This window comes from Protopterus annectens, chromosome 3.part1, assembly GCF_019279795.1.
Source record: "Protopterus annectens isolate FY-2018-M chromosome 3.part1, PAN1.0, whole genome shotgun sequence".
Lineage (NCBI taxonomy): Eukaryota > Metazoa > Chordata > Ceratodontiformes > Protopteridae > Protopterus > Protopterus annectens.
In genome coordinates, this window is record NC_056732.1 from 1,354,470,913 (window position 1) to 1,354,498,252 (window position 27,340).

A 27,340-nucleotide genomic window follows, 5' to 3' on the forward strand; every position below is an offset into this window, starting at 1 on the left:
TAACAATCTTAGTGTTATTTTTAATAACTCTTTGCCCTTTCTAACACTGTCTATTATTAGCTGATAAGTCAGTAAGTTAAAGAAGCCAGACACAAAAAAGAGCTATGGGTGTTAAATGGAAGTATAAAAAAGGTACTTCAGGCTTGAATGAGATCAAACATTATTTCCTACATCACTGAATTAAGTGTCCCGTGTTTAAAGTAATAGATACATCAATGCCTAATAAAAAATGGTAAACACTTTCTGAAAAGGACTGTGCTACTCCTGAAATGCACCGTTTATTAGAAAAATGTGTGTGTGTGTGTGTGTGTGTGTGTGTGTGTGTGTGTGTGTGTGTGTGTGTGTGTGTGTGTGTGTGTGTGTGTGTGTGTGTCTGTCTGTCTGGCAAAACTGGTTTACCCAAACTCTGGTGGCATTTTGAGAAACTAAGGTTTGCATAATGTGCTGCTTCCAAAAGTTGAACCCTGTGACAGTGAGAAAGGGGTTCATTGCTGCACTGCTGTATACTGCAAGAAAGAAAACTGTATGCAAACCTGGTGAAACTGATTGTAAGGTTCAAAACTGTCTGTATTAAAATATGAGAGGCAATACAGGTAATAAGCCAAAGAATAAATGTACCACTGTTAAGGAAGGTGTTAAATTCGGCTGACATACAGAAACATAGGTCCATAAGGAAAGTGGTGTTGGCTAAGTCTGATCACAAAACAGTTCTGCAATACAACAAAATGAAACTACTTTGCAACAACAAACTATTTTCATAGGCGGAAGCAAATGGATGCTTTGCAGGCAGTGAACTGTGCAAAGTGAAACCTTAACAAGTGCAAAATGCTAAAGTAGCAAGAGGATGATAGCTCTAAAGAATCAATAGTGGGGACAGATGATTTCTGAAAATAAAAATAAAATAATAGGGCATCTAAAAAAATGCCACTGGCTAACAAGACCAGCAAAAGAGATGTCAAAATAAAACAGAAAAAAATATTACTGATTTGTCCAAGAAACTCTCTGAACACTCTAGATAAGTTGAAACAGTGAAACATACTAGCAGACTTGAAAGTACAAAGCCAACACTGCAAGTTCAAATAAAAACAAGCCTCTTTTAAAGGAGTTAGAAATCCAGTCTATACATTAGACAATAGGTAAAGGGACCTGGTGTTTGAAATGGAAAGATAAAACAAAATTCAGTTTCAGATCCAAGCTGATGAGTGCACAAACATACAGGTAGAGAAGATAAACCAAGCCATATTACTCATCAAGGAGGTTCCTTGTTGTTAGAGCTTCTTAAATGTAGCAGTCATACTAATTATGTTTACAGTGAAAACAGAAGAGGCAACAAAGCAAAATGTGCAATGTAACTGGAAATGCATGCCCTGTCTGCCAAAGAAACACTTGTATGTGTGCTTTGTTTGTGTATGTATGTATTAAAGTTGTGTATCTGTATAAACAATTTAAATATATATATATATATATATATATATATATATATATATATATATATATATAGATAGATAGACATATACAAAGAGAGATAAATACATAGTGACATTTGTTAAAACGTCACCTCAATGCGCCTAATGCTGACACACTAATGCTGAAACATACAGGTTGACATTTTTCTATGCATGCTCTGAGATTACTCCCAGGAGCATGCAGAGTTAAGATATTTTTTTCTAGAGGGACAAGCCCCCATCTTGGACCCCTTTAAATGCTGGTAATTTTAAATACAAACTCAGGCACTGCATAGTCCTCAAGGACTCTCCATTATTACACAACTGTGGACCATCTACATAGTTGACCAAATGAATAGACAATACAGAGGTTGAGTTTACCTACATAACCAGTGGTAGCTAAAAATATATATAGATATAGATAGATATCTATATACATATTTATACATATATTTATAAACATATTTATACATATATCTATATGTATATATATATATATATATATATATATATATATATATATATATATATATATATATATATAGAGAGAGAGAGAGAGATAAAGAATATTCGCTCATACAAGCATTCACGTTCTTATCATATGAGGGTTTGCCCTTTCACAAATAAGAGAAAAAGAGGGGATAGGAGGGAGGGAAACCCCGACTGCAACAGTGAAGACACTCGAACATCTACATTTATGGTAGGTGTACACAACTGTACTATGTTCTTCGTGTTTCACTGTTGCAGTCATAACTGTAGGGTGGAATCCCAAAGCAGTGAAAAGGGGAGGAGGCTTAGACAGAAGAAGGGGCAGCAAGAAGACCCTGCAAAACAGCAGAGGCAAAGCCTGCCCTGGTCTTAGAATACAGAGGGAGATTGTAGTGCTTGGAAAAAGTATGCACAGAACTCCAAGTGGCAGCTTCCAAGATATCCTTGGTAGGAACTCCTCTGAGAAAAGCTGTAGAAGTGGCAGCTGCTCTAGTAGAATGACTTCTCACAGTACCTGGAAACTGTTTCCCATGATGAGTGTAACAAAATCTGATTCCATAAGCAATCCATTTGGAAATAGTTTGTTTTGAAATAGCTTTTCCAAGAGAACTGGAGGCAAAAGAAACAAACAATTGATTAGATTTTCTGAACCCTTTAGTCTTGTCCAGGTAAAATCGCAACTGTCTGTGCACATCCAATGAATGCAAAATCCTTTCCCCTTTATTTTGAGGATTAGGAAAGAAAGTAGGAAGGTGAATTGTCTGATTTAAAGCCACTTTCGAAATCACCTTAGGCATGAAAGTAGGATTAGTCCTCAAGGATACTCTGTCCTGGTGGAAAATAAGGTATGGTTCCACAGCCATGAGAGCTTGCAACTCTGAGACCCTTCTGGCAGAAGTCAATGCTAACAAAAGAACTGTCTTCCAAGATAAAAACTTAATATCTGAAGATGCAGCAGGCTCAAAAGGAGGCAAAGTAAGTTTTTCTAAAACATAATTAAGATCCCAAGCAGGAACAGGAGGGGTCCTGGGAGGTCTTAAATTCTTGGCCCCTCTCAAGAATTGTCTCACCAAAGGATGAGAAAAACAGGAGGATCAGAATTGAAATGAGCAGAAATAGCAGAAGCATGAATCTTAATGGAAGAAAAGGAAAGTCCTTTAGACAAAAGATCCGAAAGGTAAAGCAAAATAGAAGAGAGATCAGGCACCAGAGGGTCCGAGCCTCGGTCCTGCATCCAAATACAAAACCTCTTCCATTTAGAGGCATAGGATTTCCTAGTACTAGGCCGTCTAGCTTCTAAAAGAACATCCAAAACTTGTTTGGGAAGGCTAGAAGAAATCAAATTCCTTTGAAGAGCCAAGCTGCCAGGCAAAGGGTCTTGAGGTTGGGATGTAGTAACCGACCCTGATGCTGGGACAGAAGAGAAGGGTTCAGAGGGAGAATCCAAGGAGGCTCCAAGAACAGGTGCTTTAAAGTGGGATACCAAAACTGTCGAGGCCAATTTGGAGCAATCAAGATGAGGAACTTGGGCTTGTCCTGTTTTATCTTCAGTAACACCCGAGGTAGTAGAGGAAGAGGAGGGAAGGCATATCCCGAAAGGCTTCTCCAGCTGAAGGACAGGGCATCCATTTTCCAAGCTGTCTTGTGGAAGGACCTGGTGCAAAAGCGAGGCAGCTGATGATTGAGATGGGAAGCAAACAGATCTATCTGGGGACATCCCTAAACTGCAGTAATCCTGTTGAATAAGTTGGTGTCTAGCATCCACTCGTGAGGATCTGAAATGTTTCTGCTCAGGCTGTCTGCTAAGAGATTCTGTTCTCCTGGAATGAATTGAGCCTGGAGATGTAGATTCAGATTTAGAGCTGTGTCCCATAAAGCCATAGCTAGTCTGCAAAGGGGTACGAATGAGAACCCCTGCTTGTTTATGTACCACATGACTGTGGTGTTGTCTGTGCGAATTAGCAGAGGCCCTGGTTGCAAAAAGTTCTTGAAGGCTAGAAGAGCATTTTGAACTGCCAACATTTCCTTCAGATTGATGTGCCAGTGAAGATGGTCCTTTGTCCAGGTTCCCTGCTGGCAACTGTCTAGAAAGTGTGCTCCCCAAGCATAATCCGAGGCGTCCGTGGTTATGATTTGAGAAGGTTGAGGTAGACGAAAAGGCTTTCCTTCGTTTAAAGCACACACCCTGGACCACCAGAGGAACTCCTTCTGGAGGCAGGGGATCAGAGGAATCAGAATGTCTAGATCGTGGTAATGCTGTGACCATACACTTTTAAGATACCATTGAAGCTTTCTCATATGAAGCCTTTCATTTGGAATCAACAGAATGCAGGAAGCCATGTAGCCCAGAGCCTGCAGGAATTTCCTTGCAGTGAGCTGAGATAGAGTTGCCAAGGTGTTGAAAATTGTAGCCAGCTGTGATTGTTTTTCTGGAGTGAGGAAGGCCCTTTGTAAGGTCGTATTTAAGAGGGCTCCCAAGAACACCATTTGTTGAGAAGGGATCAAATGTGACTTTTTTGTGTTCACTGAGAATCCCAGAAGGAAGAGAAGACGTTGAACAAATTCCAGATGTTGAAGTAGAAGATACTTGCTGTCTGCCTGAATAAGGCAGTCATCCAAATAGGGGTAAATCTGAATCCCCTGAAGTCTGCAATAAGCCACTACTGGTGCCAGGCACTTGGTAAAGACTCTGGGCAGTAGATAAACCAAAGGGCAGTGCAGAGAATTGAAAGTGTCTCGAACCTGCCTTGAATCTGAGGAATTTCCTGCATTCCTGCCTGATGGGAATGTGTAAGTAGGCTTCCTTTAAGTCCAATGTCACCATCCAGGCGTCCTGAGAGAGCATTGGAATTAGTTGCTGCAGAGTAAGCATCTTGAATTTTGGAATTTCCAAAAAGGTGTTTAACACAGAAAGGTCCAGAATAGGTCTCCATGAGTTTTGTTTTCTTGGAACCAGAAACAGTCTTGAATAAAAACCTTTTCCCATCTCTGAGAGTGGAACAGGCTCTATGGCTCTCATGGCCAGAAGAGCATCCACTTGATTCAAGGCCTCTGACCATTGATGTTTTGGCAGATCTGGCCAACCGTAAGCCCTTGGCAGAGTATGAAAGTGGAATTTGTAGCCTTTTAAAATCACGTCCAATACCCATCTGTCCTGGGTAATATGAGTCCAATTTCTGTAAAAAAGAGACAGTTTTCCTCCGAGAGGGGCATCCAGGTGAAGGGGTCCTGTAGCCCAACCAAGAGAGTCATTGAGTTTGTTTTCTTTGAGATTGGGATCTGTCTTCTCCCCTTCTAGGTGAAGAAGCAGTCCATTGTCTAGATCTGTAAGAGGCCTGAGCTTGACCACGACCTCTGGAGCGTCTATATCTTCCCCTTTGAGGCCTGTCAGACGTGGGAAAGGACCAATTTTTGGAGGGCCAATTCCTGGAAAATCTAGGAGGCTGGACTTGCAAGAAAACTTTTACAGTTTGCATAGATTTTGCCTTTTCTTCCATCTTTTTAATAACCTCCTCAGCTTTAGATCCAAAAAGAACATCGTGTTGAACAGGGGCATCTAATAACTTAGCCTTAACCTGTTCAGGTAAACTTTGTTCACGAAGCCAGGCATGTCTCCGGATAACAGTGCCAGAGGCTGCAGCCCTGCAAGAAGCATCCAAGGCATCAAAACCACAATGCAAACTATGTTTGTTCACTTGTTCAGTAGCATGCAATACATCCTGAAGTTCCTTATCCTCTGCACATGCAGGAAGGGAAGCAAGCTTTTGCTTTAAAACAGACAAAAGAAATTGCTGATACTTAAACATATGAAACTGGCAATTTAAAGCCCTTACAGACAGGGTAGCAGAAGTATATACCTTTTTTCCCCACCTGTCTAAAGCACGAGAATCCTTCTCAGAGGGAATAGGATTCTTAGAAGTAGCAACCTTAGCAGCCTTAGAGCCCTGAGAAATAGTTTCAGGATCCGCAGAAGGGTTCTTAAATAAGAATAAATGAGAGTCCGGAACCCTATAAAACCTATCAGGCTTATAAGGAGCAGGAGGCATGGAATCAGGATTCAAATTAGCCTCAGAAAAAGCATCATCCACAATGTCAAGAACAGGAGGGATAGCTAAAGGCCTATGTTGAGGAAGAAGAAGGAATTCTCTAAGCCTCTTCTTGGAAGCAGAATACTCCTGACCCTCCCAATGAAAATGTTCCCTCATCTCATGCAAGGTTTCCCCAAAAGAGAAATCTTCAGGCGGAGAGGCAGAGGGCAAAGAGTCCTCAGCATCCGAATCCTCATAAGGAGGAAAAGAATACTCCTGATCAGAGGAAGAGACAGAAGATACAGAAGCCTGGCCAGAGGAATCCAGAGGAACATCCTGTCGAGGCCTTTTTTCAGGTGGGGGGTGAGAACCCCTAATCATGGTAAGTAAATCTTCAGCCATCTTTAATAATTGCTTCTGTGTCCTGGGAGTAGATTCAGAAGTAGCTTGGGCAGGAACTTTAGACTTAACAGGAGTCTTTGTCTTTGCCTTTGAAATAGTGATGTGAGTAGGCCTGAAAACCCCCTCAGAAGCCGGAACCTGCACAGCGGTTCCGGACCCATCTGAGGGAGCGACGTCCGAAGGTCCTGCAGCAGTTAAAATAGTAGGCCTTGATGGCTCCCCATGGGAGTCCGTATCGGCCATCGGTTCAGAAGCGGCGGACAACAGGGGCTGCAAAAGCACCTCACTGATGACAGCCGAACCGGACGCTGGCTCCAGCTGCAACGAGTCCAGTTTGGACCTCGGAGGCCTGTCTTTGTCTTTGCGCTTCTTTTGAATTCCGGTAGTGTCCGATGACATTCTATAATTGAAGCGTCTGCCAAAATAATTTAGAGCCCAATCGTACCTGCGCTTGATAGTATGAGAATTGAACCTGGCACAGAACCGACAACAAGAAACATCGTGGTCAGGGCCTAAACAAGGTAGACAGTAAGAGTGGAAATCTTTATGAGGTATTTGTTTCCCACACGATATACAATTATTAACTTTTTCTGACATCGGAGGAACAAGAAAAAGATTCCCCAACGGGGTACTTAGCTTTGAGAAGAGAAGTAAGAACATCGGACCGACAACAACAAAATACGCTGTTCGAAAATCGCCAACCAATGACTTGCGAGCTGCTTTCCACCACACGGCAAGAAAGACTGGAGAATATGGCGTCGGCTGAGGGCTATGTACCAGAGCGTACTGATGTCAGGGTACTAGCTTGTACAGCCGACGCTGGACCCAGACTTTGGGATTCTGGCCGACCTCGGGCTGCCTGCCGGCAGGAGCACCCTACAGTTATGACTGCAACAGTGAAACACGAAGAACATCTGGGATGACTGTCTGCCAATGAGAGTTACAAAGAAGACTTATATCAGACCACATTAGTGCATACTGGTGCAAAGAACTACGACTGCCTCACACACGGGCAAAAACTGCTAAAGAAAAATGGTTAGATGCAGTGCTTTGTAAGGCTATGAAGGATGTTTGTTACGGACTGAGGACTAAATGACTTTTCTGAAATAAAATGTACATAATTAGAAAACAGACTGCTTTCCTAAAACATGACACCGTTAAGTACTTTTTTATAAGTAATATTGTCTCCCCCACTAAAACAGTTTATCGTAATAAGATAAAGAAACTGCAACGAACCACCATGGAATGAAATACAAAATTTAATAAGAAACGAGCGCTTTCACGCACACTCAGGTGCGCTTCATCAGGTTACAATTAGACCAAAAAACATCGCTTACTTTTATACAATGGCAAAAGTTCTCAATTAATCAATCAGAGCAGTAATTAAACAGATTTAAAGGTATAACGTATAGGGAGGCCTTTCTTAAAACACACGGTTCTTCCTGATAACTAACAGTATCAAACTTCAAATCTTCAAAATTGCCCTTAAATAAAAATTACATAATTCAATACTAAAACAGCATATTCAAAGAATATGAACCATTAAAAACTTCTACATAAATTATTCATAGATTTAAAAATAAGAAAGCAATTAATATCTTGCATTGTAAAACAGGGACGATACTGATTAGGGACTTGTTGCATCCCAATGTATCGGTCCTAAAGCAAAACCATAATGCGCTAATGGCGCTCGTAGTTTATACACAGATAACGTATATCTACTCATATAAATAAAAATATATAACATAGGATATACTAAAAATGAACCACATAATTGCATCTGTAAATCTGAACATCATAGAAAAAATGATAAAAGTCTCCCTAAATACAAAATAAATCCAGATAATTTCCATACCCATATGGGTGTCGCAACTAGCGGCCAACGCCAAATATAGGCTCGTTGTTCATATAAAAATATGTATGTGTGTAGATGAATGAAACAATCGAGTTCACAATCCAGTATGCTGGCAATGATACCTACAGTCTACCATAGAAACCAATATATGTTAGTTAAATATTTACAGCCATAAGGCGAGCTAGTTGAGCCCAAATGGTAGTATAGGGTATATCATAATGATAATGATAATTAGCTTTAAGTTAATATGTCATATTATCTAATACTATGAATGTCAATAAAGACAACATGTAATATGACCAAGCAAGGACTCAGAGGTTACTCAACAACAACTGATGATATAATATATTGATATCATGGAATCAAATTCAAGAAAAAGAGCCAATACCCACGGAAGTGGCTGGCCTAAATAATAAACATAACATAATCAAAAACGTGGACCAGGCAAGGCAAGTATAGAAAATTTTTTATAATAACATAACTAAATAGGTTAGACAAATAATGTTTACTGCATCAGAAAGATCCTGTTAAGACAGGCCGAATACTAACCATGGTATTTAATCCAGGTTTTATATGCACTTTAAGCCTAAGTATCCATCTTAGTTCAAACATCTCAATGGTGCCTACAAGGTCCCCATCCCGTTTATTTGAATTAATAACTTGCAATACTAAAAAGCTAAAACTGTGCTGAGTACAATCTTGACAATGCACCACTAGAACATTACTAACATTACCCTTTTTTATATCATATATATGATTGTACATGCGATCCCTCAGCCTGCGTGATGTCATCCCCACGAAGTAGGCATCGCATTGATTGTACATTGCCAAATAAATGACATTCTGGGTATCACACGTAGCATAAAAAGTGGGTTTGAAAACCATATTAATGCCAGGTATGTTAAATTCTTGAGTTCTATTGATATATTTACATAAGGAGCATCTGCTGCATGGATAGGTGCCTTTCTTAAAATTGGCTCTTATATCAACAGGGGAGACATCTAGTTTTTCTTTACAAAGCAACCTCTTAATGTTCAGACAGTTGCTAAATTTAAAAGAAGGTTGCTTACCAACTATTTGTGATAACAAGGGATCCGAAAGCAATATTTTCCAATTACCTCTAATGATCTTAGTTAACTGATCTACATCATTGGTATACTGAATATCATATGCCAAACCCTTTCCACTCTCCTTCAAACATGGAGTATGATATTCCTTTCCTCTATCTGAAGGTATTTCAACCAAATCATTTATTATCTTCCCAACCAAGTCAGGAGGGTAGCCTCTATCTAAGAAATGTTCAGCTTGTTGTTTTATTAGCTCCAACGCATCATGTTTATCACTACATAATCTCAGTACCCTGATCATTTGTCCCTTTATAATGTTCCGGAAAACATAACGTGGGTGTAGACTATCATAGTGCAGGATGCTATTTTTCCAGAATGATTTTTTATAAAGAGTGGTAATCAGGCTATTATTTATCTATTTTATGATGGAAACATCCAAGAAATTCGCCTTTGTGCTGGAACACTCATAAGTAAAGCTAAAAAACGAGGTAGTGGAATTCATGTAAGAAATGAATTCCTGTAACATCTTTAGTCCACCATTCCAAAAAATCAAGACGTCATCTACGAAACGCCTACATAAGATGACATGCTTGAATCTGGGGTCCTTAAAAATGAAGTCCTTCTCCCATTGATAGACCACTATATTGGCATATGCATTAGCACAGGGAGTGCCCATAGCCACTCCCCATGTCTGTGCATATACCCTATCATCGAAGAGGAAAACATTATTATTCAAAATTAGGTCCAACAGACAACAGATGTTCATACATTCAATATTATCAACCTTGCCGGATTCAGCAAGATGAGCTCTTATAGCATCCAGACCATAGTCATTAGGAATGCTAGTAAGGAGACTTTTTATGTCAAGCGTAACTAACAACGTATCGGCATTAACTTCACTGCATAGTGAGTCAAGTTTAAGGTCTCGCAGGAGGTCATAAGAATTCTTCAGAACAGTGGGAATGGCATCAACCATGCCACCTAATTTAGACTGAACATATAATGAAGCATTTTGAGTAACCCAATGTTCGCCAGATACTATTGGGCGTAGAGGGGGAGGATTTTCATTTTTGTGCAATTTAGGTAGTCCCTTGATCAAAGGGATCAGGGGATCATCTATAACTAAAAAGTCATATAGTGTTTTGTCAATAGACCGAGTCATAAGCAAATCATAAATGGTATCATGCACATATTTAACAATAGATGTTATTCTCGACCTATCTATCACCCTATACGCCTTATCATCACTAAGCATATTGAGCATTAATGCCTTATATTGACAGGTGTCTAATGCAACAATCCCCCCTCCTTTATCAGCTGGTCGAAAAACTGTAGCTGCATCACAACAAAGATGGTCAAGGGCAAGCTGTTGTGCATGATTTAAATTAACAAAAATACCCTTGTGTTTCTTTTCCTCAAAATATAAATAGAACTCATGCTCACATGCACGCATAAAGCACTCAATAGAGTGCGGTGTCGGAGGAATATAACAGCTTTTTCTTTTACATAATTGTACATTGTAGTTACAATTAATTTTGTCACAAGAATTATCTTTGAACAGTACCTTTAAGGACAATTTTCGAGTGAAAAGGCGCAAGCCTATGAGCGTGTCAGATAACGTACTTCTTTTCGAAGGAATAAAAGATAGACCTAGGTTCAGAACGAACTGTTCATCCATGGAGAAGGTCCTTGAGGTCAAATTAAAAAATAGGCAGTTCAGTTCTTTGTTTTCCTTCTCAACTCGAAGGTTTCTCCTGACATTTTTCTTTTTACTCTTCCCCGACTGGTTGAGTGCGTGCGCACTGCGCTCTTGTATGGAAGGGGGAAGTTTAAAGACAAAGGTGCAGAAAAAACATTTTTGGAATTACTATCTTTAGGTCTTGCACCCAATTTATCTACACCAATTAAACCCTGTTGATTACAAGGCAAAGATGAATTAGATGAGCTAAGCTCTCGTTCAGGAGTGCCCGCAGTATGATTGTTACTCATCGGACAGGCAACCAGGGAAACAGACGACACATCAGGTACACTATTCATCATACGCGAGGTCTCTGGTACAGCAACATGTTCACGTCCTTCTTGTTGGTTCACTTTTGGCCAAATGAAGATGCGACCCAATTGGAAATCCTGGTGGTCACGTCTAAGTTTCCTAAGTTTTATCTGTTCCAATTTGTTGCTATAAATGGCCAGCTGTTTATTCATGTTGTGGATCTTAGATGTACAAAAATCAGATTTATAATTCACAGTAATAAAGTTGTATTGTTCCTCTACCTTATTGAGAAGTTCAGCCTCAATGGGAGTGAAGTGTTCCAGTAAAAGATGTATGTATTTATAACCAAATTCGATATTAAGTTCTTGCCACTTTCGCAATAACTCCAGCTGACTATCACCGTAGCTCGGCATACACAGGACGCGCATGCCGCGCGGGATAACTTTGAAATGAAGACAGGCTTGCAGATGTCTTTTCTGCCAAACAAGCCTGTGTAGCCGATATAGGTCATTTTCTAGACCCCTCAATCGACCGAAAAAGTCATGCAGGTTATCGTCACTGTTAGTACTTGCCATAGGTACATCACCTTTAACATCTAGATTCAACAATGGATTTTCTTTTTGATAGAAGAGACAATTCCAACTATCGGTTCCAGATACACCTGTTGGATTATAATCAAGTTCAATGTTTGGCACATCCATCATGTAACGGTCGGTTAAATAAAGAACCAGGAAAACTATTAGCAGCAAACAGATACCGACCATTCAAAGGTTCCTTGCACCACAATCGTTGAAGCGTTGAAAGATAAAGAAACTGCAACGAACCACCATGGAATGAAATACAAAATTTAATAAGAAACGAGCGCTTTCACGCACACTCAGGTGCGCTTCATCAGGTTACAATTAGACCAAAAAACATCGCTTACTTTTATACAATGGCAAAAGTTCTCAATTAATCAATCAGAGCAGTAATTAAACAGATTTAAAGGTATAACGTATAGGGATCGGCCATCGGTTCAGAAGCGGCGGACGACAGGGGCTGCAAAAGCACTTCACTGATGACAGCCGAACCGGACGCTGGCTCCAGCTGCAACGAGTCCAGTTTGGACCTCGGAGGCCTGTCTTTGTCTTTGCGCTTCTTTTGAATTCCGGTAGTGTCCGATGACATTCTATAATTGAAGCGTCTGCCAAAATAATTTAGAGCCCAATCGTACCTGCGCTTGATAGTACGAGAATTGAACCTGGCACAGAACCGACAACAAGAAACGTCGTGGTCAGGGCCTAAACAAGGTAGACAGTAAGAGTGGAAATCTTTATGAGGTATTTGTTTCCCACACGATATACAATTATTAACTTTTTCTGACATCGGAGGAACAAGAAAAGATTCCAACGGGTACTTAGCTTTGAGAAGAGAAGTAAGAACATCGGACCGACAACAACAAAATACGCTGTTCAAAAATCGCCAACCAACGACTTGCGAGCTGCTTTCCATCGCACGGCAAGAAAGACTGGAGAATATGGCGTCGGCTGAGGGCTATGTACCAGAGCGTACTGACGTCAGGGTACTAGCTTGTACAGCCGACGCTGGACCCAGACTTTGGGATTCTGGCCGACCTCGGGCTGCCTGCCGGCAGGAGCACCCTACAGTTATGACTGCAACAGTGAAACATGAAGAACATCTGGGATGACTGTCTGCCAATGAGAGTTACAAAGAAGACTTATATCAGACCACATTAGTGCATACTGGTGCAAAGAACTACGACTGCCTCACACACAGGCAAAAACTGCTAAAGAAAAATGGTTAGATGCAGTGCTTTGTAAGGCTATGAAGGATGTTTGTTACGGACTGAGGACTAAATGACTTTTCTGAAATAAAATGTACATAATTAGAAAACAGACTGCTTTCCTAAAACATGACACCGTTAAGTACTTTTTTATAAATAATATTGCCTCCCCCACTAAAACAGTTTATCGTAATACTAACACTTGGTAACAATGACACATTAAAGGTCAAGTGCAGCAGAACTGTCACTGTTTTTAAGTAAAAAAAGAAAAATAAAGTATTAAAGAAAAACAAAACTTACAAAGTATCAGTTACATTAGTATCATGTGCAACAGCATTACTTCAAATAAAATCAATAACATTAAACTCAGAACAGTAAAGAAAACTGACATTTTAAAGTACTTAAACTGCTCTTAACAGGTCTTGCAACAAGACCTTGTTACTGTATACTTAAAACCTACCTTCTGATCCCTGTGAATAACATTGCCAGAATGGACAAATTTTGTGGCCTTTAGAAGTTGGTATATGATATAACGCATGTGGATATCTTTCAGAAGATTCCCCTTTTTGATTACTGCATGCAAATCTGTCTCTAAAAACAGGACAAAAGAAAAAGAAATACTCAAAATTTCCTTGTAGAAACAATTCAGAGGAATTCTTTAACATATATAATATTTACTGCTAAGTAAAGGAAAATGACAGTTGTTAGTACAAAGGGTATGCCCTCTGTTAAAAACAGTTATGCAAGTTAATTTAGCATAACAGTAGGTATTCAAATAGATCACTGTTGTAGCAGCATACAGCTATATGGGACATATCCTTGGGTGCCTTTCTCATGCACAGTACATTTGCTCCATCTTTCAAGCTTGCTAAAGGATGTATGGGTGGCAAAATTCAGAGCTTTCATGCCCTAAAGCGGAAGGCTGAAACCTAATGCTCTACAAAAAGTATGAGCAGTAGTAAAAGATCACATCAGAAAAAGGAACAAAAAGTACAGTTTTGTACCTACCATAAATGTAGATGTCCGAACAGGATAGCATCTGCAGTCATAACAAATGGGTTGTCCTGTCGTCAGGCAGCCCTTCGGTCGGCCGGATTCCAAAGTCTGGGTCCAGCTTCGGCTGATGTCGCACTTCACCCGACATCATCTCTGCTGGTCTTCGGGTATAAAGGCATCAGCCGACGCCATTTTCCTCAGTGTTTCTTGCCCCAGATGCCAGTTGCCCTCTAGGAAAGCTAAATTTTGGATAAATGCCAATGTTTCCAAAATAGTAGAAGGCAAACACAAAAAATAAGCATGTATGTACATATATACAAACAAATACACCATAAGAGACTCCCCCCCAGCTAGCTATAAGGAGGGTAAATACCCTAGGAGTACCACAGAGGGGAAGGAGGGTGGGTAATCCTGACTGCAGATGCTATCCTGCTCGGACATCTACATTTATGGTAGGTACAAAACTGTACTATGTCCTTCAAGGATGCATCTGCAGTCATAACAAATGGGTAGAATACCATAGCCAAACTAGGGGAGGAGGAAGAAGAATTATGGTGTAGTTAGGATCCCTTGCAATACAGCAGTGGCAAACCCTGCTCGGGATCTAGAGTATAGAGGTAAATTATAATGCTTGGCAAATGTATGCACGGAGGTCCAAGTAGCCGCCTCAATAATGTCCTTGGTTGCCACTCCTCGTAAGAAAGCTGTGGTAGTGGCTGTAGCCCTTGTAGAATGAGGTCTTATGTTCTGTGGAACTGGTTTTCCATGGTAGGAGTAACAGAATCTTATGCAATTTCCTATCCATTTGGAGATTGTCTGTTTGGAAATTGCTTTTCCTTCCCTTCCTGTTGCATAGGCTACTAAAAGCTGGTCAGTTTTTCTGTTACTTTTGGTTCTGTCCAGGTAGTAGCGTAACTGTCTATGTACATCCAAGGTATGCAGCAGCCTTTCCCCTGTTCTGTGGATTGGGAAAGAAGGTAGGTAGGTGGATTGCCTGGTTTAAAGACACTCTGGATACCACCTTGGGCATAAAAGTAGGATTAGTTCTCATGGACACTCTATCTTGATGGAAGATTAGGAAGGGTTGTACTGCCATTAAGGCCTGTAGTTCGAAACCCTCCTTGCTGGAGTAATTGCGAGGAGGGAAGCAGTTTTCCATGGTATGTCTTGAAGAGCTGCTTTTGCTCATGGTTCAGATGGAGGGTGTCAATTTTTCTAGCGCAAAGTTCAAGTCCCATGCTGGTAATGGTGGTTTCCTAGGAGGTTTTACATTCTTGATCCCTCTGAGGAATTGCCTGAGTAGAGGATGCGAAAAGACAGGTGGATCGAAGCTGTATTCTGCGGAAATAGCTGATGCATGTATCTTGATGGAGGAATAGGACAGGCCCGTATGTAGAAGCTCTGCCAAGTACTCCAGGATGTTAGCAATATCTATGTTCGAGACATCTTTTCCTCTTTCAGTACTCCAAATGACAAACCTTTTCCATTTTCCTGCATAGTTCCTTCTTGTTGAAGGTCTGCGGGCTTCAAGGATAATGTCTTTAACCCTTTGGGATAAGTCTGGGTTAGTAGCTGTTATGTGATGTTCCAGGCAGTCAGTTGCAAGGTTTTTAGGTTTGGGTGCATGATGTTGTAGTTGTTCTGAGTTAACATCAAAGGCATCAGGGGTATTGGCCACATTCTCCCGAGACATTCTCCTCAGCAAAGGATACCAGTGTTGTCTTGGCCAATTCGAGCTATCAGAATTATCCTTGGACGTTCCTCTTTGATTTTCAGTAGTACCTTGTGCATCAAAGGCAGAGGTGGGAATGCATATGCTGTCAGGCCTTTCCAACTGAAGGATAGAGAGTCCACCTTCCATGCTAGTGGGTGGCATGTCCTTGTGCAGAATTTTTGAGCTGGTGATTGAGTGGGGATGCGAATAGGTCTATTTGTGGCATTCCCATTTCTTTGTGATGGCCTTGAAGATGTCGGGTGTAGCATCCATTCGTGAGCATCCGAGGTGGTTCTGCTTAACATGTCTGCTAGGGTGTTTTCTTTTCCCGGCACAAATATTGCCTGTAACTGGATGTTGTAGCTCAGAGCCATATTCCAAAGGTCCAGAGTCATTCTGCATAGGGGTATGAATGAGTGCCTCCCTGTTTGTTGATGTACCACATGACTGTGGTGTTGTCTGTCCTTATCATTAAATGGCCTTCTTTGAGGAATGGTTTGAATTTCTGGATTGCTAGTTTTACTGCCAGCAATTCTTTTTGGTTTATGTGCAGGTGCAGCTGGTCTGGAGTCCACAATCCTTGTATGCACTTGTCCAACATGTCGCCCCAGCCTAGGTCTGAGGCATCCGTTGTGATGGTTTGGTTTGCTTGAAAGTTGTGGAAGGGCAAGCCTGGGTTTGACTGGCATGCTTGAGCCCACCATAGGAACTCTTGTTTCAGGCATGGGATTAGTGGGATTTCGGTTTCTAAGCTGTGCCTGTGTTGAGACCATAAATTCTTTAGGTACCACTGTAGTTTTCTCATATGCAGTCTGGCATGGGGGACCAGGATTATGCATGATGCCATGAAGCCCAAGGCCTGCAGTACTTTTCTTGCTGTTAGTTTGTGCTGCTTTGTTAATGCCAAGAAGTAAAGAGGGAGTTGTGCTTGTTTTTCTGCAGTTAGGAATGCCATTTGTTTTACTGTGTCCAATTCCGCACCCAAGAATGTTCTTGTCTGGGATGGTATCAGTCTTGACTTTTTTAAATTGACTGTGTATCCCAGGGCTTGTAGTAAGCAAATGACTCTTTGTAAATCTGTTGTCAGCTTGCTTTTGTTGTCCGCTTGTAACAGGCAGTCGTCCAGGTATGGATAAATTTGGATTCCCTGTAGCCTGCAATGAGCGATTACTGATGCCAGGCATTTTGTGAATACTCTGGGCGCAGTAGATAAGCCAAAAGGCAATGCTGAGAATTGATAATGCTCTGATCCTGCAAGAAATCTGAGGTATCTTCTGCAATTTGGTCGTATGGGGACGTGCAGGTATGCCTCCTTGAGATCTAGAGTTACCAGTCAACACTCCTTGCCCAGCATGGGAAGAAGTTGCTGTAGGGTCAGCATTTTGAATTTTGGTACAATGATGTATGTGTTTAAGACGGACAGGTCGAGAATAGGTCTCCAACTTTTCTCTTTTCTTGGTACTAGGAAGAGTCTGGAGTAGAATCCTTTGCCCTGTTGTGTTAAGGGCACTCTTTCCACAGCTCTCATCTTTGTTAATTGAGCTATCTGCTTTAGAGCTTCTGTTTTTTGATTTGGAGGTAGGTTTGGCATTCCTCTTTTTACTGGTAAGGTGTGGAAGTGGAACCTGTAGCCTTGGTCTATGGTTTGCAAAATCCACTTGTCTTTTGTGATATAGTGCCAATTTTTCGAAAATAAGGCTAACTTTCCACCTAAAGGTGCTGCTATTTGCTCCCTGGTAGGCGGTGTCAGAGTCAAGTCACTGTGATTGTCCTGTTGCAGTGGCAGTGGTTGTGTCTGTGCCTCTCTGGTTATTGCCTTGCCACTGGCATCCTCTATAGGCACCTCCTCTGGATTGATTTCTGCCTCTAGAGCGTCTATTCCTGCCTCTTTGAGATTTTGAGGAGTCTGGAAAGGACCAATTTTTGGCAGGCCAGTTCCTGCTAAACCTTGGGGGCTGAACCTGTAAGAAATCCTTAACTGTTTGTACAGATTTTGCCTTCTCTTCCATTTTCTTCATTACTTGCTCAGCAGGTGTACCAAATAGACTGGCCTTATCCATAGGAGCATCTAACAGCTTTGCTTTAACATGATCCGGCAAAACCTGTTCCTTCAACCATGCATGCCTTCTTATCACTGTGCCAGTCATGGCTGATCTAAATAAAGCCTCCAGTGCATCATAGCCACATTTTAAAGAATGGTTACTAACCTGCTGAATGTTATTCACCATTTCTAAAACATATTTCTTATCTAAGGAGTCATCAGAGGACAGCTTCTTAGTTAACTGATCAAGCATAAACTCTTGGTATTGGATCATGTGAAACTGACAGTTTAAAGCTCTAGCTGAGAGAGTAGCAGAGGTGTAAACTTTTTTCCCCCATCTCTCTAAGGACCTGGATTCCCTTTCAGAAGGAGAGGGTTTTGCTGAGGTCGGCTACTGCCTTAGGCCCCTGGGATATAGTCTCAGGATCTGCAAGTGGGGCCTTGTATAGGTGGTGATGAGTGTCTGGCACCCTGTAAAATCTATTTGGTTTGGCAGGGGCTGGAGGTAAAGTATCCGGAGCAGTGCAAACATCATTAAATGCATCATCCACAACAGGCAGAACTGGAGGTATAGCTAAGGGCCTATGTCGTGGTAAGTGCAGAAAGGTCCTAAGCCTTTTTCTTGAATCTGAGAAATCTTGTCCCTGCCATTGGAATTGTTCTCTCATGGCATGTAAGGTTTCCCCAAAGGAAAATTCCTCTGGTGGAGAGGCAGATGGAATGGATTCTTCAGCATCGGAATCTTCATAAGTAGAAAAAGGAGCCTCTGGCTGATCTGTAATGTCTGAGTCATCGAAGAATCATCAGAGGACACTGGCTCGGGGGGGCTCTGCTCTAGGTCTCTTTTCTGGAGGCTGAGAGGCCCTGTCTGGGTGAGATTGGGATCCCCTAATTAAGGAGATTAAATCCTCTGCCAGAGTAAGCATTTGTGAACTAGAAGTGGCCTATGTGAGGGGGTCTTAACAGGCACTGATTTAACAGTTTTGGCTGCTTTAGCCCTGGCAAAGGCCTTTATAGACATGGCTGCAGGAGGCCTAGCAGCACCATGTGCTGGGGTAGAGACATCCAAAGGGATGGTGTCTGATAATTCACTAGGAACCACAGTAGTAGGCAAAACTTCAGAAGCCGATTCAACTAAGGTAGCAGGAGCCTCAGTAGTAGTCATGGATTCGGCTGAAGATTGACCCGTTTTCTCGGTTTCGGCCGAAACCGAGACACTCGCGGCTTGCTTAACCGTGGTTTCGGCTGAAACCACGGACCGCGAGTGTCGGTCTTTTTCTTTGCGTTTTTTAACAATTTGGGTAGTCGGAGGATCCGACGGCATAATGTACGCAAAATCTGAGCGAAAAACTGTTCAGCAAACTCCGACCGGCGCCTAAGCGTTAATCCGGTTGAAGGAAGCACAGGCTAAACAGGCTGCTACGTCGTGGTCTGGGCCTAAACAAGGTAGGCAGTAAGAGTGGAAATCTTTATGAGGTATTTGTTTCCCACAAGTTAAACAGTTATTTACTTTTTCTGACATCGGCTGAGGCAAGAAAGAGTCCCCAACGGGTACTTAGCTTTTAGAAGTCTTGAGTATTCGGTAGTAGTAATCTCTGGATCTGACCGACCGGCACTTGCGAACAGCTTCTGCTTGCACCCGCAAGAAAGACTGAGGAAAATGGCGTCGGCTGATGCCTTTATACCCGAAGACCAGCAGAGATGACGTCGGGTGAAGTGCGACATCAGCCGAAGCCGGACCCAGACTTTGGAATCCGGCCGACCGAAGGGCTGCCTGACGACAGGACAACCCATTTGTTATGACTGCAGATGCATCCTTGAAGGACATGTGGCAAAGACCCCTCCCCAACCACATGAAGACCAGAAAATAAAAAGGGGGGAGGTGATAGTACTGCAACAGTGATCTCAAATATCTACCATTATTTTACGTTAACTTACACAACTGTACCATATTCACTGTTGCCGCATCATCTAGCAATATGGGATGACGGTCAAAGCTTATAAAGCAACGGTATAGGGAGTATGACTGGAGTCCAGAAGACCTTGGAGAAGAACTCTAACAAATTCTGCTTTGGATAAAAAAAGTCAAATTTATAGTGCTGCGTGAAACTGGACACTGATGAATAAGTTGCTGCCCAGACTATAAGATAGTTTTCACTGCCACCAGCTACTACTTATCATCTATTTTGAAGCCCTTAGCAAAGGGTGTCCAATCTTACTGTGTAATGTTACTATTAATCTACATAGTATTGTGGCCACAAGCAAGGCTATTAGGAGTGGCCTGCACAGTGTCACCAATAAATATGCAAGTAGTTTAAGAGCTTAAAATATGTCTAGACAGACCAGCCACAATTGAAAGGTTTAACTATATTTAATAATAAATAATAAAAGAACAAGAAAATACTCAGTAAACAGTCACAGGAAATATTTAAAATAACATTGCAGGACAGTCTCAAATAAATAAATAAAGAAAACATCTAAACTATACTTCACTATATTCCTAACTGTATCTAAGAGAAATTACTGTGCCCTAGACTTACTTACTCATAGCAAGGTAAGACTGATGTGGTGAGTGGGTTTTCCAGCTGATGTTGTCAGGTCAAAGACAAAATACAAAATGCCTAGTCTCTCTGTCAGAGACTTCTTAAATTAATATTTAAAATATTGCTGCAGGGATACTTGCAGCATGACATCACTTCTTGTCATCTGACTATCCCAGGCTAAACCCCCATTGCTAGAAACTGCCAGCATTTAGCATCTTGTGAAAATACATAGACTTCAGATGTTTGCAGCTACTGGAAGACATAAAATAATACAATACTTACAATACAATGCAGAAGGCTCCCTAGTTCTAGACATTATGTCTCCTTGCTGCATTGAAACTGCCTTTTATGGCGCAGTTATAAAATTATTTAATTTCAACAATTTTCCTGACGTTTTGCAAGTTAACCCTCTATGTTCCAGTTTCCACTGTTAAGATATATACCTTTACACAGTTACAATAGTTTATGTTCATTTCTGTTCTAATCCAGCAGGGTAAACTGTGGTCACACCTCTAAGCTCAGTACTGTACAAACCCTTTTCACACACACTTTTGTACCAGCAGTTTGATATACACATAAAAAGAAGTTATGTTCTTACCATAACGTTCCATGTTTATTGTCCTTTCTCTCGCCTTCCTTCTTCCTGGTTGGAGTTCGGAGCCGATCTGGGCTCCGATTTGGCCACTTCTAAAGCTCAAAGAGTCCTTACTGGCTCGAGGCTAACCCCTTATCCCAGCATGCATAGCGGTAGCTACCCAGATCTCATTTGTGAGAACTAACCACTATATAGGGAAAAATATAAATTACCCAATAAAAGAGGTAAGTAAACAATAAGGCTCCTTATACCAACAGAAAAGGGAAAAATGGTGACAAGGAGAACACCTAAGGTTGAAAGGCAAAGGATACTCAGCCATATCAGCCAAAAGATAAATTTCTCTCAATCATCCAGAATGGGGGAAGGAGGGAGGAATGCAAGAAGGAAGGCAATATAAAGGACAAAAAACATGGAATGTTATGGTAAGAACATAACTTCTTTATGTTATGTTGTCCATCTCGCCTTCCTTCTTCCTGGTTGGGACAGCATCCCTAGCACCTAAAATCCTGGGTGGCTCACTACAAGACAGACTTCAGAACCATGGAACCAAAGGATGCCCTGTTCCGAGAAGTCATGTCCACTTTGTAATGAGTAATGAAGGTATGGGGAGTAGCCCATGTGCTGCCATGCAAATATTATCTAAAGGAAGCTTAGCTTGAAAGGCTATGGAGGTAGCCAAGGACCTAGTGGAATGTCCCCTGACTTACCCTGGGACTGACACATTCGGAGACTCATAAGCATAAGTAATAGTAATGGACAACCATTTTGAAACAGTCACTTTGGAAACTGATAAGCCTTGTTTGCTCTGAAAAAAGGATACAAACAGCTGATCTGATTTTCTAATGTCCTTGGTCCTTTGAAGATAAAATCGTAATTGCCTGTGGAGATCCAATTAATGTAATTTGTACTCTGCCTTGTTGCCATAATTTGGAAAGAAAACAGGAAGTTCAATTGACTGATTCAAATTACAGTCTGAGCAGACTTTTGGTAAAATGGAAGGCTTAGTCCTAAGAGATACTCTATCCTTGTGAAAAATCATATAAGGCGGGCGAATGGAAAGTGCCTGTAACTTGGAAACTCATCTAGCTGATGTAATTATGACCAAGAAGAGAGTCTTCCATTATAAGAACTTCAGAGGACAACATGCAGCTGGTTCAAAAGAAGGAAGGATCAGAGCAGCTAGTACTAGGTTTAAATCCCAAGGATGGAGGGGTTCTCGGATAGGAGGCCTTAGTGTAGCACCTTTCAAAAAGACCTTGTATAACTTATGGGACATGACATTAGAACCTAGGAGTCCCACATGAAAGTTAGAAATAGCAGCCAGTTGAACACAAATTGTAGCAGCAGCTGCTCCTTTTTCAAAGGTTTCAGCCAGGAAATCCAAAATTTTGGCAACTGGAGCTGTAAAAGGATCAATGTCATTATGCTCGGCCCAGTGTAAGGACCTCGTCCATTTACTAGCGTAAACTTTCCTAGTAGTTGGTTTATGGGAAGAGACTAAAATATGTTGAACCATCAGAGAAATATCAGAGAGCCTGGCTAGGATTGGAAGTGGAGAAACCAAGCTGTCAGCTTGAAAGTTCGAATGGAAGGATGAAGAGCACCCGACTGATGTGTCAGAAGGTCTAGAACCAGGTCTAGAATCCAAGGCTCCTCCTTCAGGTAATGTGATAGGAATGGGAACCATATCTGATGAGGCCAGTACGGAGCAATGAGGATCAGCTTGCAACTCAGCAACTTTGCTTTCTGCAGAACTTTTGGAATTAAAGGAAAGAGGGGAAAAGTATAAAGGATCCCGTAGGGGCCAATCGTGGACCAGTGCATCTCTGGGTGACTGTCCCAGAGTGGGAACTAGGTCAAAATAGGTGCTACATTTGTTGTTTAGATGAGAGGCAAAGAGATTGCAGTGTGGCTGGCCCCATCTGCGGAAGATCATATCCGCCACATCTTGTTTCAGAGACCACTCGTGGGGCATGAGAATTGCCCTGCTGATCTTGTCCACTATCACGTTGGACTTCCCCGGAATGTGCATTGCAACCAGAAAAAGCTGAGAGGAGATCAGCCATTGCCATATCCGAAGGGCCTCCTGACATAAGGGATAAGTTTTGGTCCCGCCATGTTTGTTGTACCACACTACTGACATGTTGTCAGTCTGAATTGCTATATGGCCCAAAGGGAGAGAGTCGTGAAGTGCTTGCAATGCTAGTAACACCGCTCTCATCTCCAGGACATTGATGTGCAAATATTACTCATGAGGTTGCCAAGTACCTTGGACTATCTGCCCCAGATAATGCCCCCCCACCCTATCTGGGAAGCGTCCGTGGTCACTGTGGCTAGTGGAAGAGGGGCTACAAAGGGTCTGCCCAGAGTGACTAATGGAGCCACCACTGTAGATCTTTCTTGCAAGTATCCATGATTAAGATCATGTGTGACATTGGCAAGTTCTGATATGACCACTGAGTGAAGAGGAGCCATTGCAGGATCCTCATGTGATAACACGCTAGCGGAACTAGAGTAATGGCAGCCGCCATTAACCCCAAGACTTTCAGGACAAATTGAGCCTGAACCTTTGATTTTGACAAAAGAAGAGACACCTGACCTCGAATGGCAAGCACCCTTTCTTGTGGAAGCTTGGCTATCATGTCTCTTGTGTTTTGCTGAGCGCCTATGAAAGTAATACACTGAGAGGGCAACAAGGCAGATTTTTCATAATTTATTGTGATTCCTAGGCATGCACAAGTGTGAATCGTGTGGTTCCTGGCCCTTAGGAGATGATGCTTGGTGGTGGCAGTGAGGAGCCAGTCATCTAGATAAGGAAACACCTGGAATCCCAAACGTCTCAGGTGAGCCATGAGTACTGCCATGCATTTGATGAACACCCTGGGGGCTGTGGTGAGGCCAAAGGGCAGAGCTCTGAAATGATAATGACTGTCTCCCAGCCGGAAGAGTAAATATCTCCTGGACCGCCTGTTCATTTTTATGTGGTAGTACATGTCCTGTAGATGGATAAAGCACATCCAATCATCCTGACCAAAAAGGGTAGAATGGACTGCAATGTCACCATCCGGAACTTGGTCTTCTTTACTGACCTGTTTAACTTGCTGAGATCAAAGATAGGTCTCCAGTCCCCTGTCTTCTTTGGAACTAAAAAGAACTTTGAGTAAGTTCTGGATTCTATCTGGTCTGTGGGGACTTCCTGAATGGCTCTTTTTTAAAGCAAAGTTTTTACTTCTATGGGTGCTTGATCCCGAAGATTGGGTGGAGCATCTGGGACTGTTGATTTTTAACTTCTTGGGGGTGCTTGGGAGAAGTGAATTTTGTAACCCCTGGATATTATGTGTTGTACCCATTCATCTTCTGTTATATCTGCCAGGCTCTTGGGTACAGTGAAATTCTGACCCTGACTGCCTCCAGAGGTGAGCAGCTGGGCAATCCTTCAGGGATTCTGAAAGGGTCTGGCAAGAACGTATCCCTGTTGCCCTGTTGCGGACCCTCCCTGCCATGAGGTTGGCATCTCCTGTTATTATTTCTCCCTCTGCCTCTGGGGGAATTATCTCCACGAGTGTCTGGCAAAGCTCCCTGGGATTTACGGAACCACATTTTCCCACTCTTTTGGCCTTTGGGATAAGGCCGGGATGCAGTGGAAAAATGACTCCTATGACAGAGAGAGTTTTGCCATCACGTTCACTCCTGGTAAGAGTCTCACGAACTTGTGGCCCAAACAAGGCCAAGCCATCAAAGGGGGCATTCGTAAAGAAGGACTTGAAGGGCTCCACAAACTGACAAAGGCACATCCAGGAGTGTATACGAAGAGCCACTCCTGTGTCTGCAGCCCTGCTCAGTCCAACTGCTGCGTAAGAGATCAAGCGCATGGAGGAGTTGATAATGGAGGTTAGAGTCACTAGCTGGTTAGCCGACTTGGAAGCTGCCCCCTCAGCTGAAGGATCCTGGAAGGTATCTCCCAACTCTTTAAGCAGATCCCTCTGAAGCCTAGTAAAATGGGTCAAGTAGTTCAGCGACTGAAGAGTAAAGACCACTGAAGAGAAAACACACTACCTATACCTATCCATGGCTCTAGACTCCTTGTTTGGCAGATGGATAGAAGAGGAAGTGTCCACAAGTTACTTATTGGTGGCTGCCACCACCACCATAACATCAACTGGCACGCCTTTGGAGAGGAAGGACTTGTCATTTGGTGCAGCGATAAATTTGTTTGGCCTTCTCAGAACAGGCTCCATGGACTCTGGAGCACTCCAGGCCTTTCGACTCATGACAGCCAAAAGTGGGTTGAAAGGTGGAGACACCCAGGAGGTGGAAGGTTGGGAACCAAAAGCGTCCAGGTACATGGACTCGTCCTCAGAAGGGGCAAGGGACTTCTAGTTTCCCCTTTGTCTAAGGATCTCCAGAATGTCTGAGAATGAGACATCTTCAGAGGGAGACTGTGGGGACCCTTCCGAGTCATCCAAGTCCGTGTCAGAGGTGATGGACCCAGGGGAGTTCACATGTTTCCTCTTGCATTTTTTTCTTCCTGGGAACCTCCTCTAAGGCATGCTCAGGACAGGTCTTGGAAAAAGAGGGGTCGCCCAGTGATGCATCCTGGGGCATAGGTTCCCTACACTTGGGACGGCGAGAAGGATCCAAGGCAGACACAGGTATCAACGGGGACAAAGCCAATGGAGCCGAGGGTGGGGATGTTTTGGTGGACAGCACACTCCATCACCTCGAAGGCACTGCGGTCTGGAACGGAGGGAGGCTCCGGCTCCAAGGAGCCCGGAGACCTTCTCCGCACCAAAGGCAATGGCTCCAAGACAGATGTGGGAGCTGAACTCAACTGCACCGAAGCTCTGACAGGGAGAGTGAGGTCGGACAAGGGTCTGATGCCACTTTCCCCCTCGGAGCCGATGAGCGAGTCTCGGCGCCCAGACCTCTCGATGGAGTGGACTGTCAAGGAGGCCGGAGTGAATGTCGGAACCGACAGAGCAAGGGTCGTCAGAACTGATGGTTCCACCGCTACTACCTCCATGCACTCCGGCTCCGAACTGGACGCAGTCGGAGGAGGAACTGAGATAGGGGCTGGACCGGACAATGGAGCCACTTCCTTCTGGGTCAACCCTGACAACAACTGAGCAAATACCCATGTCTTGAGTAGCCTCTTTACCACTCTCTCCACATCATCATCCGATAAACTCCTGGATGATCGAGAGGAGTGGGCCGAGGACCGGTGACTACCTGCTTCTGATTGTAACAGTGGTGACTGAGGCACAGATCTCACCAGGTCCAAGGAAGGAGATCTCAACCTCTTATGAGTCTGGGACAGCTCTGAAGCCACAGATGGAGCCGCCAGAATGGAGGAATCCTCTGAGCCAACAATCCGCTCCAAAGGATACGAAGATTTAGATTTTGCCTTTGTCGGCACCAAAAGTGGAGCCGACAGAGAAGCTTGTTTATCATCAGATTTTGAAGGCTGAGTAACAGAAGCAACCTCAACCTGAGGTTTTAACAACCCTCTCAGGATCAACTTGTTGCACCTTTCCTGCAACACTCGTGCACTGAAAGCATGACACACTAAACAGTAAATGCAACTCGTGTGCCCATCTGTAAGGGACATTTTTTGGCAACATGAGTCACATTTTTTAAAGCCTGACTGCTTTGTAGATTCTTTAGATATAATTACACACAAGAATGTAAAAAAGGAAAGAGATTTATTTTTATTTTTTTTTTAAAGAGGGAATAAAGATAAGGAGGGAGAAGCCTCTAAATTAAACGGCTAAAACTCCCAAAGGGAGAAAGCCTCTAACCCTCTAACTTAAACGGCTTTTCCCTAAGAAGCAAGGAGGGAAAAAGGGAAAGATAACAACCCTGAAGAAAAAACGGGCGACCGCCAAAACACAGAAAAAACAGATCTGAGAAGAAAAGACGGCCTATAGGCACAAACAACAACTGTAATGAGTATAGAGGGGTAATAATAGACCTGAACAAACAGCAATTTTGATAGAAAAATTAAACTACTTAGCCTGAGCCATCAGAACACAATCTCGACGCTGCAAGCAGCAAACGAGATCTAGGCAGCTACCGCTATGCATGCTGGGATAAGGGTTTAGCCTCTAGCCAGTAAGGACTCTTTGAGCTTTAAAAGTGGCCGAGTCGGAGCCGAGATCGGCTCTAAACCACAACCAGGAAGAAAGAAGGTGAGATGGACCACATAACATCATACAGTTCTAATACATTTGTAACATAAGCATATGACTCAAGTTGAGATTCACAATTGACATATAATTATTTACAAAATTCCAGACAGCTGGGCTGACAGTGTCTTTTTCTGTCACACTTCTAGATAAATCATATTAATATTCACAAATGACATAATTATTTACAAAGTTCCAGCTAGCTGG

At 42.5% G+C, this 27,340-nt stretch overlaps 1 protein-coding gene across 1 annotated transcript in view; it reads right to left on the bottom strand.

The window, feature by feature from the left end:
* Positions 1-27,340, bottom strand: part of MAPK15 (mitogen-activated protein kinase 15) — a 1,649,688-nt gene that overhangs the window by 849,053 nt on the left and 773,295 nt on the right. Inside the window, exon 7 of the mRNA XM_044067386.1 lies at positions 13,520-13,650. Coding sequence (XP_043923321.1) covers positions 13,520-13,650 — 131 coding nt within the window. The remainder of the gene's footprint in view (positions 1-13,519; positions 13,651-27,340) is intronic.